Below are 12,500 nucleotides of genomic sequence, written 5' to 3' on the forward strand. Positions count from 1 at the left end.
TTGTTTAATGGTGTGGAGTGTGTGGAGTTTCACCTCTTTGGCGGAGACTTTCCTCTGTCCCTTCACATGCAGCAGTCTCTGAACGTCACTCGAGTTCGTCACCACGTGTTTCATTCCCGAATCCACGCCGCCTTTTTTATAACTGCGGGAGCAGAACGATAAACACATCAGGATTAAACACCATTTATAATGAGCAAGGACCGGAGGTGAGTCTAAACACAGCGGCTCAATCCAGCCCTTATGGAGACCACGTCTCTCTGTCCCAAATCACGGACGTTGTCACGTTCTCGCTTCTACCCAGTTGCACTAATCTCAGAGCTCCACACAGACACGCCCCCGGGGAGGTGGCACGCAGCCGCCCCATCGTCTACCCCAGCATTAAAAACAGGTGGTTCAGGATGAGCTCAAGGCCATGCTCGATACGGGAGTAATGGAGGAGTCCCAGTGACTGGTCCAGCCGGTAGTTTTGGCTCCTGAAGCGGACGTTTCGGACAGGTTTCATGTGGACTTTAGAAACATCAATGCGGTGTCTAAATTGGACGTATACCCAATGCCTCGCATTGACGAACCGCTCGATCGGTTAGATGTGGCTCGCTTTTATTCGACACTGGATTTGATAAAGAGGTATTGCAGATCCCCATGACTCCAATATCTCGTGAAAAAAACACAGCCTTTTCCACTCCGTTTGAGCTACACTAATTCGTGACCTTCCTTTTGGGTTGTTCGGAGCCTCCGCGACGTTTCAGAGACTCATGGACAAAATCCTCCGTCCACACGCTGCTCATGCCGCTGCTTATCTGGATGACATTATGATCTACAGTAATGATTGGCAGCGGCACATGCAGCACCTGAGGGCTGTTCTGAGATGGTTGAGGTGGGCGGGGCTCACGGCGATCCCAGGGAGGTGTGTGATTGGACGGGTGGAAGTGCGGTACCTGGGTTTCTACTTGGGCCATGGGCAGGTGCGTCCCCAAATTGATAAGACAGGAGCGATTGCAGCCTGCCCAAGACCCAAGACCCAAGACCAAAAAGGAGCTGAGACAGTTCCTGGGGCCGGCTGCCTATTATCGGAGGTTTGTGCCTAATTATTCGGATGTCACTAGCAGGTTGACTGAGTCAGCAGCAGGCCGTACGGCTCCCTGGCCTGAGTCAGGCAGTGGGGGTATGTGGAAGCACAGGCGCAGTGGAGCACTGGTTTGTGAATGAAGGGCGGAGACGGAGAAGGTGAGTGGTAAGGCATGTACACCTGCGGGGAATTCTACTAACGAGTGTTTTGTTTTGCAGTGAGCTGTGAAGAGGACAAAAAGGAGAGAGTGAGACAGAGAGAGAGAGAGAGAGAGAGAGAGAGAGACAGAGAGAGAGAGAGAGAGAGAGAGAGAGAGAGAGAGACAGAGAGAACCAGCAGAGAGCACGTGTTTTTGCGGAAAATAAAACCGCTGAAACACGGAAGTAAAAGATAAACAACAAAGCTCTTTTTGAGTTGTTCCAAGCCTGCCTCCAGCTTCCTCATTCCCCACCCCACCTGGGAAGTGTCACACAAACGTTTTTAAATTAAAACTTTACAAACTGCACTTTTAAAGTGGAGACTTTAATGAACTGAAAGTCAAAACTGACAGTGATGAAATGTGTAATTCATCAGAAAGTCGTGATATAAATATAGTTAGCTATTATATGATATAGATATAGTTAAATATAGTTAGCTAGTCATCTCTGTAATTTTCCCACAAGTTAGATGTGCTAATGTTTAGTAAGCAGAAGGTTGTGGGTTCGAATCCCAGGACAGTGTATGCATGCAGTCAGCACAGGGCTAAAGTTGGTGGTTATTGGATCTTCTGTTAGCTAAATTATTATTATTATGTAAATGTTTTTTCTGATTTTTGGATGAACTCTAGCTTTCCACGTCACAGAGGAGCGATCCGGTTCTGATGTGAAGAGCTTACATGATTCCCTGTTTGAAGTATCCACAGAAGGTGTTGGACTCGTTGTGTTGGACCTCGCGGTACTGGACGGGACTCGAGCCCAGAAAGTCGTCGAGCTGAACGGCGTAAACAGCAGCCGCGCCCTGTTCATCCTGACTCGCCTCGGCCCCGATCCAGTAGTGAATGCTGTACGTCAGCGTACTGCCCGATTTCTTCGTCTGTGGAGAGACAAGAGGAAAACACTGAAGGAGTGAAGAATAATTTACAAAACTTACATGAGAAGTACAAATATAAATTACAGATTTATAGAGAGAGAGCGAGGAAAAGTCAGACACGTGACCCTGGAACAGCAGACAGCTGTTATAGAGCAGTTATAAACACTACACACGTGCTATGAATTCATCATAAGTGTGTTAACATCATGCTTCAGTTCCTGAGAAACACTTACACACAGCAGAAGGTAACAGTCGCCTTCGAAAAAATTGCCATGAGTTTTCTCCGGGACGAGAACCAGCTCCATTTTCTGTAAAATAAAATAAAAATAAATAACTAAAAATTACAATAATTTTACTGTAACTTTATAGTAATTCTACAGAGTGACAGTGAAGTACAATTTATTTTTATTTAATAAATGTATATTTAATATAAATGAGGTTGTAATTAAAGGCTAATTCTTTCCCTGATTGCAACCATGCCCTTTTAACTCCACCCCTTATCCTAACTCCACCCCTTATCCTAACTCCACCCCTTATCCTAACCCCACCCCTTACCCTAACTCCACCCCTTATCCTAACCCCACCCCTTGGAATAAGGGGCGGGGTTATGCAGATAAGCATATGAGGAGTGGTGAATGAAGAGCAATAATGTACTGAATGTAGCTTCAGTGTCAGTTTTATTCTCAGTTTAGTTTTAGCTTTGATGTGTGTATGTGTGTGTGTGTGTGTGTGTGTGTGTGTGTGTGTGTATGTGTGTATGTGTGTGTGTGTGTGTGTGTGTGTGTGTGTGTATGTATGTGTGTGTGTGTGTGTGTGTGTGTATGTGTGTGTGTCTGTGTGTGTGTGTATGGGTGTGTGTATGTATGTGTGTCTGTGTGTGTGTGTGTGTGTGTATGTGTGTGTGTCTGTGTGTGTGTGTGTGTGTGTGTATGTATGTGTGTGTGTGTGTGTGTGTGTGTGTGTGTATGTATGTGTGTGTGTGTGTATGTGTGTGTGTATGTATGTGTGTGTGTGTGTGTGTGTATGGGTGTGTGTATGTATGTGTGTGTGTGTGTGTATGTGTGTGTGTATGTATGTGTGTCTGTGTGTGTGTGTGTGTGTGTGTGTGTGTTTTACCTCGATTCTCCAGATGATGATGCCCGGAGTGCGTGTGACGGCTCTGAATGTTTGCTCCATCTTCAAACTGAACACTGGAAAGAGAAAAATCAGGAAAATCATGACACACTGCAGTTCATCACTGCTGTACAGGCTTTATTATTATTTATTACAGATTTATTATTATTTATTATAACTCTTTATCTTCCTCCTGGAAGCTGCAGTGAATTTCATGTAATTTTACTGCCAGAAGTTTCAGCTTTCAGTAACAGTGACCTGTTACACCACTGGTATACAGATACAGCATTACTGTCCTTTTACTCTATGTTTAATTTTTCTTCATATTTATAGTAATTTTTTTGTGATTCCAGTTTGTCATGTTTTCATGTTTGCACTTTAAGCTGCATATTAAAATGAATAAAAATGCTATGATATAAATAAAGTTCTTCATCTTCTTCCCCTCACATGCTGAGCTCTGTGTGTGGACGGCATTCTGTCTCGGCTGTGAGATGTTTATGAATAAAAACATTTATTCCTTTATAAATGATTATAAAATAAGAGCTGCGTGAAAGCTGGAGGAATCACACTCTCCGCTCTCGCCACACTCTTTACCACGCGTAACTCACACGAGTTCATGCATCGCTGTTCTTCTACTCCATGCAAATGATCACTTCACAAATGGTGAACAAGACTCAAATAAAATCACGTTTAAATGTGTTCAAGAGATCTTCAGGAACAATCAGAGCTTCTCTTCACAGAGGGTTAGATGTAGAACTCTTAAAGAACTCGTAACTTTAGACTAAACACCAAACCTCATGAACATCATCATCACCATCGATATCCTCATGACGACTATCGACCATCGTCGAACGTCACCATCACCATCATTATTATTATTATTATTATTATTATTATTATCATTATTATTATTATTATTATTGTTATCATGACACCTGACACAGTGGAACATCTGAAACACTCTGTAGGACACCTGGGTGTTATAATAACCTCTTCTTCTTCTCTTTTTGTTCACATTGTGTTCATTCTGCCTTTTACTGAATGAGTTCTGGGTTTGTGTTTGTCATTTTACATATTCTTTAATGCAAAGAAAATAAAAATACTACAATAATAAGCACACACATGTGAATGCACCTTTAAGACCATATATGGAGATCAGAGTGGGCGTGGCTTGAAGTCCATAGATGTGAATGCACCTTTAAGCCCATATATGGAGATCAGAGTGGGCGTGGCTTGAAGTCCATAGATGTGAATGCACCTTTAAGCCCATATATGGAAGCATTGTAATTGCACACAATGACGTTTTCCTAGAAATCCTGTCAGGTTAGCGTGTGTTAGCTAGCTAGCTTGTGTTAGCAGTGAAGATTATAGAATTCTTAGACACGACTTAAAATCCTGTCAGGTTAGCGTGTGTTTGCTAAGCAGCTAAAAAAAATCTGTGAAGACCATATATGGACATAAAGGTGCATTCATGTCTATGGTCTCCAAGCCACGCCCACTCACTTGTTTTTTTCCATACATGGAATCAAATCTACATTTTATATTTTATTCCATATGAGTGACACTGTCTCCGTATAAACTGCTGTATATCTGCTACATAAACCTCAGAATCTTACGTTCTGATACGAGTCTGAGTTCCACCTGCCAGGTCACATGACCAGATACACCTGTCTCACTGACATTAAGCTTAACCAAGCAGCGAGACAGTCTGCAAGTGCAAGTGTCACATAAACCCCACTGAGACTTACTCCTCAGCGTATGATTTTATTTTATTTATTTGATTTAGTCTCGTTATTCCACTGAGTTTGCGTCTGAAGCCTCACACTCGGGTTTGTGTGTTTCATTAAAACTGATTTTATTCCTCAGCTTTCACACGCTAATCACTTCTCATCCATTTCTCCATCATTCCTCTCTAACATACACTCAGTAAAGTGTGTTCTTATTGGCTGACAGAGATCAGACTTTGCAGTGAGGGAATATTTTAAAGAAACACAAATGCGAAAACAGAGATAAAAGTGAGCTTTACCTTCAGAGCGAGTTTTAAAGTCCTGATGTTAATGACAGATCTGTAAGTGAGGTGTGTTTCAGCTCAGCTTCGTGGAGAACGCTTCGGAAGTGCGCTGTTCTCCCAACAATACACTCTCCCTGATCTTCCCCTTCCTCCTGACACCAGTGTTTCACTCACTCACTCACACACACACAAACACACACACACACACACACACACACACACACACGCACACACACACACTGGATTTGATTAGGATTTGCCTGCCTGGGTCCTCGGCTATCACTCCATCCCATAGATGGCCAGATAGAAGCAGAGATACAAAGTCGAACAGGCAAATGAGCGAGAGACTTATTCAAAACAGAGAGAGAGAGAGAGAGAGAGAGAGAGAGAGCTGACAATGGTGCATTATGGGAAATCAATAAAAACAAAAAGCAGCAGCACAATCACTGGAAATGTAGTGTACTGTACTAAATAAAATATTCATCACTGATGGACCGCCGTCTCTCTCGCTCTTACTTTCAGTCCAATAATAAATAAATAAATAAATAAATAAATAAATGGCCATTATACAGTGATCATCCATAACATTAAATCCACTTGTCTAATATTGTGTAGATCCTCCTTGTGCCAGTAAAACAGCTCTGACTCTGAGGCCTGGACTCCACAAGACCTCTGAAGGTGTGTGTGGTTTCTGGCACCAAGACGTTAGCAGCAGATCCTTTAAGGCCTGTAAGTTGTGAGGTGGAGCCTCCATGGATCAGACTTGTTTATCTCACAGATGCTTGATCGGATTGAGATCTGGGGAATTTGGAGGCCAAGTCAACACCTTGAACTCTTTGTTCCTCAAACCTCCTGAACAGTTTCTGCAGTGTGTCAGGGAGCATCATCCTGCTGAAAGAGGCCACTGCCATTAGGGAACACCGTTGCCATGAAGGGGTGTAACTCGGTCTGCAGCTGTGTTTAGGTAGGTGGTACGTGTCAAAGTAACATCCACATGAAGGCCAGGACCCGAGGTTTCCCAGCAGAACATTGCCCAGACCATCACACTGCCTCCACCTGCTTGCCTTCTTCCCATAGTGCATCCTGGTGCCATCTCTTCCCCAGGTAAGCGACACACACACACCCGGCCGTCCACGTGATGTAAAAGAAAACGTGATTCATCAGACCAGGCCACCTTCTTCCATTGCTCCATGGTCCAGTTCTGATGATCACCTGTCCAGTGTAGGCGGTGGACAGGGTCAGCAACTCTGACCGCTCTGCCATGATTAAATCCATAATTAATTAAAATGTGCTGCTTTTTATTGATAACCAAAAATTTCTGTTATGCATGTTGTAAAAATAAGGAGCAACTTTAAACCTTTTCAGTCATATTTACTGTAAATACTCTAAACACCTCATTATATATTTCCTAATTTCTTAAAATTCTAATAGATTTGAGGTGTAAATGATAGAAAGAGAGTTCTTACATTATTACAATAAACAACCATCAATTCCTATTAATAAATACACTATCAATATTATTTCACCCTTTATTTTTTACCCAGAATAAATCAACACACACACTCACACACGTGCAAACACACACGCACACACACACACACACACACACGTGCAAACACACACGCACACACACACACACACACGTGCAAACACACACGCACACACACACACAGACATTGTGCTGTACAGAGATCAGTAATCTTCAGCTATCTGCTATGACGATGTTCCACTAGAGCTGTTCCTCAGAATAAACCGTCACTGAGTTTGTGCTTTACAAACAACACTGTAGTGGCTTTTTAATCATTGTGTGTGTGTGTGTGTGTGTGTGTGTGATGTTTACTCACACATAAATACTAATACATAGCAATAATATTCATAAATCTACATAATAATTCCTGAACAGGAAACCTGACTATTAGACATTAAAGAAAGAAAGAAAGAAAGATGGTATTATGTGATAACAATGTGTGGGTGAGTGTGAAACAAAGCTGCTGATTGGTCGGCTGCTGTAACGCCCACTATGACATCATCAGCAGTCAGGGTGAGATTAAATTCTCCAACATACAACATCAGTGTGTTTCAGTTTCACACTTTAATCTGAAACTGTTTAAACTTTATTTAAAAAAACTCTGAAATTGTCTGCAAAAGCACGCGAGAAGGAAGAATGAAGACTTAGCAATAAACGCAAAAAAAATAAAAATAAAATAATAATACTGATGATAATGTGAGAATTTTCAGCTCCTGTCTACACACACACACACACACACACACACACTCACACAAACACATGTACACACACTCAAACACACACTCACACACACACACTCACACACACAAGCACACACTCACACAAACACATGTACACACACTCAAACACACACACACACACACACAAACACTCACACACACACACTCACACACACAAGCACACACACACACACACACACACACACACACACTCACACACACGCGCACACACACACACACACACACAAACACATGTACACACACTCAAACACACACACACACACACACACACGCATACACAGTGAAATGATGTCATGTACAGTATTAAGATGCTGTAAATATTAATATAATTTCATCAGCTGTTTCACATGAAATAAAAATTCTTTTAGCAGACGTGGTGAGTGACCAGGGCCTCCAGTTCACATCTCGCGTGTGGGTCAGCTTTATGGAGAAGTTGGGAGCAAGCATCAGTCTGGAGTGGGTGAATCAGGAGATCAGCAGGTTCCTACACATGTTCTGCGAGATGATTGGGCTCAGTTTCTGCCCAAAACTCATTCCGCCCCACAGCCGCTCATCTCACCCCTTCCTCTGTGTGCTTGGGCACCAGCCCCCACTGTTCCCCTGGAACGCCGACCTCACCGATTCCCCGGCTGTAGATGACTGGTTCTGACGGAATGAGCAGGTCTGGGAGAAGATCGCTCACCAACGGCTCGAGCAAGCAATCCACGCCAAAAAGGCGAACGCAGACCAGCACAGAGGAGAAAATCCCCACTATCAGCCGGGATACGGGGTCTGGCTCACCACCAGAGCCGTCCATCAACCCCGCATGTGTAAACAACTAATCCCCAGGTACATTGGCCCCTTCAACATCCTTAAGCAAGTAAACAAAGTCACTTACAAGCTGGACTTGCCCTGACACTGCCGCATAGCCCCGTCCTTTCACGTCTCCCATCTGAAACCCATCATACCTGGTCCACTAGCTACCAACAACCTGCCGGCCACGTGCTCCACTCGACATCGAGGGCCAGCCCGCTCACCTCATGAAATCAATCCTGGACTCCCACCATCAAAACGTCCGGCTTGAATATCTCATCGAGTGGGAGGGATACGGTCCAGAGGAACAATGCTGGATCCCAGTGCAGAACATCCTCATCTCGCACCTGTGCCATGACTTCCATTCGCATCATCCAGAGCGCCCTGGCCCACGACCGAGGGGGAGGCCGAGGAAAAGCTGGGTCCTGGAGCGAGTTCTTCACAGGGGCGCTGATCTGTCAGGTCAACCCCATCAGCAAACTCCAATTCCCATCACACACCACGGCCTACAAATATGGCCGCTCCGGACTACACTCCCCAGAACGCACACACTCTACCCGGCTCAGTCACCAGACTTCTGAACCTGTACTCATGCACACACACAAACACACACATGCACACACACACACACATACTGACTCTACAAAACAGACTTTCACTCACCCACAGTTTGTGAAGTATACGCTGTTTGTCCTGCACTCCTGACATCACTGAGCCGGTTTAACCGTGTTTGCTGTTCGGATTTGACCTTTTATTTGTTCTTTGACTCTGGATCGATTTTGCCTTTTGCCCAGTTTGTCCTGTTTGCTCATCGACTGACCACCGCCTGTCTCTTGACCTTGACCTCGCCTGCTGATTTGGATTTGTTTGCCAGTTTTACTCCCATTAAAAGTGTTCTACTGCATTTGCATCCGTCTCTGCACCTCTTTCATGACAACAACACAATTAGCATATTTTCTGAACTATAAAAATATGTAAAAAATATTGCAGAAAATATTCTGTAGTTTAAAATACACCCTGTATAATAATCAATACACAGCTATATCATGCTTCTTGTGTAAATCTCATTCATTTAATAAGAGTTTCAGATGTAAAATATTGGTGTTTATTTTCATGTCGTGTGAATAAAACCACAAAATCACAGAGATACAGACGTAGAAGTATAATCAATAATTTTATTGCCAATTTCCTAATTTCATAAATCAAGAGAAAATATTTTAAAAACAGAACTGTGTAACCTCCAGCAGGTTTTTGTGTAAAACAGTAAAAATGTATAAAACAGTAAACAGAATCAACATAAAAGTTTTTTTTTTTTTTTTTGCATTTTACAGTCTGCATAGTCTGAAACTGGCAGCGTTATTGTCCGTATTCTCTCTCGCCTAAATAACAGAAAATAAAAGTAAAATGGTGTTAACGGTGAATGATTGTATGTGTGTGTGTGTGTGTGTGTGTGTGTGTGTGTGTGTGTGCATTAGAACACTGAGCAGATCAGAAACATTCGCATTTCCATTCAGTTTAAACTCGACACGTGACACGTTTCTATAACAGGACAAAAATATCTGCTGTAACAATGGCACTGTAAAGTTTTATTATATATTTATGTAAAAATTACTGAACACTGTGATTATAAACACCTTCTAAAATCACCAGCACTGTGTGTGTGTGTGTATTCACTGATTTATAACCATCAAAAATTTGTTTGTGTATTAAAATTATTAATAAGAACAGAAACAGTAAACTTTACTGCGGAAAAAAAGAAAGAAATGGTAGAAAAGTAAAAATGAAAGAATAAAAACAGAAATTTAGGTCCAAAACTGAGGCACTGAATTCATGTAAAAATGCACAAAATCTGTTAAAACTTAAAACTTTAATAACGGAACTTTAAATTGAGTCGGAGTGTTATAGCGTGTGATGATTCACGTGTACGATTAGCGCACTACGCTAAACGAGGCCACACACTTCCATGACTTGTTAGCTACGATATTTTCCCAGCATTCAGCAGAAATGATGAAGAATCTCAGTGATGCTGATTTTAAGAAAAATAAAAAAAATTCATACTGATTTTAAAGCAAAATAAAAATCCCCATCCAATCATCACGTATCAGATTACAAAAACGCAACAAGACACGAAAAACACAGAAAATTGTTTTAAATAGTTTTGTTGATGGTTTTTTTTTGGCTTAGTGTATAAAAGCTCCTCTGACCAGCAGAAACGTTCTTCATGGTCCACATCACCTGAACTTCACACCAAAAATGATTTTTAATGAATCTTCGGCACATTTTAATTCTAAATGCGAAGAGTTTACAGTTTGTATATTCAGTGCTGAGGTTATTTAACACGTTTATTTAATTAAAACTAACAAAAAAAAATCACACAGAAACTTTGGTAAATGCTGATAGTTCAGATTTTTTAAACAAAATTTGGATTATGTAAATTGTCTAAAAATAATTCTATATTGTAAAAAAACAACTGAAACTGTTGCTTTGTCCAAAATAAAAGTAGAAAATATATTTTTTAAAAAGATTAAAATTAAAGGCATGTGCTTAAAGCAATACTGAGTGCAGGAGCGAATAAAACTTTAAAACTTGTAAACAGATTTAAAGATTTAAAATTTGGGGAAATGGTGTTTCTAAAGGTCGAGACAGTAACTGGGGAAAAAAAGAAGTAAAAATAAATTCTAATGATTTAGAGTTTGAGTTTATAGACGGTGTGTTTATGCAGAAAAACATTTTCAGAATTTAAAAAATTAAATCTCAGTCTTTAAGTTGAAACTGGAATAAAATTGCACATTACATTCAATTCATATCAAATTACAGATTTTGAGGGGAAAAAAAGCATTTATGGAAAAGATTTAGGTTTTATTTTGTTTTGTTTTTGTAAGCAGTATTTGTGTAGGAGGAAAAAAATCTATTTTGGATTTTAAATTTTAATTTTAAATCTAAAAGAACTGAAATAATTTTCTCAGTATATTTTGAGTAAAAAAGCTAAACCTGAGAGCTGAATCTGACGTGTGTGTGTGTGTGTGTGTGTGTGTTGTTTGCGGTTCTGAGGATTGTGTATAATTTTCTTTACAGTAAAGTCATATTTTATTTCTCTTTAGTGTTCTCAGATACGACGTAACACAGAAAAAAGAAGATTTAGAATCGTTTCTCAGAGTGTGTGTGTGTGTGTGTGTGTGTGTTCCTGTGCTTCATGTGCTCCGATTTATAATTTACAGAATTTCAGAATTTCTGTTGTGTTTGTTGGAGTGTTTTTGTGTTTCTGTGTTTTTTCAGACAGAATAAAACAAAAACAAAATTAAATCCTTTAGGAAAGTTTCAGCATCTGATGTAAACGTTATCATTTTCCAAACATTACTCATTAAACATCACGCTGAAACATGACGATGAAGATGAAGATGATGAAGATGACACTGACACACACTCAGTGATGTACGGTGTGCGTGTGTGTGTGTGTGTGATGTTTCATCTGACAGATTAAGGCATGTGCGAGGTTTTAAAGGCGTTTCGAGGTTGCGAGGTTTAGCGATCGAGCCTGAGGTGTGCTGAGGAACGTCACGGCTCTCGGAGCTGACGCAGTTTGGCGTAAACGTCATCGGCGCTGCTCAGTTCCTCGAACACGGGCAGTAAATTCAGCAGCTCCGTGTCCTCCACGTCATCAAACCACGACATCACGGGGACCTGAAACACAACCGTCACGTTAACGAGGGAGACAGAAACACCTCTCCCAACATCACCTGCGGAGAGGAAATCAAGTGAAATAAAATGCATATCTACAACATTATTTGTCTTGGATTTTATTCTTCAACTTCACGACATTTTAATTTTTCATTTTCTCTTTATTTTGTATCTTTCTGACACTCGAGGCTAAACGATTTAAAATAATATCCAGTACAGAACTAGCGGATTTGAGAACATTTATTTACTAAAATTTAATTTTTTTTGTATAATAAAATGTGTGATGATACACCATGATAATAAAATCAAAATTTTATTTTAAAATCACTTTTATCATAAACAATATAGTTAACATTACGCCACACAACTGGAGTTAGTGACATCATAAATAATAAATCTTATTTCCAGCTGTCTTTTTATTTTTAACCTTTTTTATTCCTAAGTTTTAGTTGAATCCCCAAATTTGTTATTTATTCGTAAAATCAGAAATTGAATATTTATATA

The 12,500-nt window shown here is 40.7% G+C and overlaps 3 protein-coding genes across 3 annotated transcripts in view; 1 reads left to right on the forward strand and 2 right to left on the reverse strand.

The window, feature by feature from the left end:
• Positions 1 to 6,685, reverse strand: part of avil (advillin) — an 18,420-nt gene extending 11,735 nt beyond the window's left edge. Inside the window, exons 1-5 of the mRNA XM_034302274.2 lie at positions 5,274 to 6,685; positions 3,251 to 3,324; positions 2,368 to 2,442; positions 1,941 to 2,137; positions 34 to 142 (exon numbers count right to left, since the gene is read on the reverse strand). Of these exons, the coding sequence (XP_034158165.2) occupies positions 34 to 142; positions 1,941 to 2,137; positions 2,368 to 2,442; positions 3,251 to 3,310 (441 nt within the window). The 5' untranslated portion in view covers positions 3,311 to 3,324; positions 5,274 to 6,685. The remainder of the gene's footprint in view (positions 1 to 33; positions 143 to 1,940; positions 2,138 to 2,367; positions 2,443 to 3,250; positions 3,325 to 5,273) is intronic.
• Positions 1 to 12,500, forward strand: part of poc1a (POC1 centriolar protein A) — a 256,921-nt gene that overhangs the window by 197,161 nt on the left and 47,260 nt on the right. The gene's annotated exons all lie outside the window — the stretch shown is intronic.
• The window catches only part of ctdsp2 (CTD (carboxy-terminal domain, RNA polymerase II, polypeptide A) small phosphatase 2), a 26,424-nt gene continuing 23,397 nt past the window's right edge, over positions 9,474 to 12,500 (reverse strand). Inside the window, exon 7 of the mRNA XM_053227023.1 lies at positions 9,474 to 11,999. Coding sequence (XP_053082998.1) covers positions 11,874 to 11,999 — 126 coding nt within the window. The 3' untranslated portion in view covers positions 9,474 to 11,873. The remainder of the gene's footprint in view (positions 12,000 to 12,500) is intronic.

This window comes from Pangasianodon hypophthalmus, chromosome 20 (assembly GCF_027358585.1).
Source record: "Pangasianodon hypophthalmus isolate fPanHyp1 chromosome 20, fPanHyp1.pri, whole genome shotgun sequence".
NCBI classification, from domain to species: domain Eukaryota; kingdom Metazoa; phylum Chordata; class Actinopteri; order Siluriformes; family Pangasiidae; genus Pangasianodon; species Pangasianodon hypophthalmus.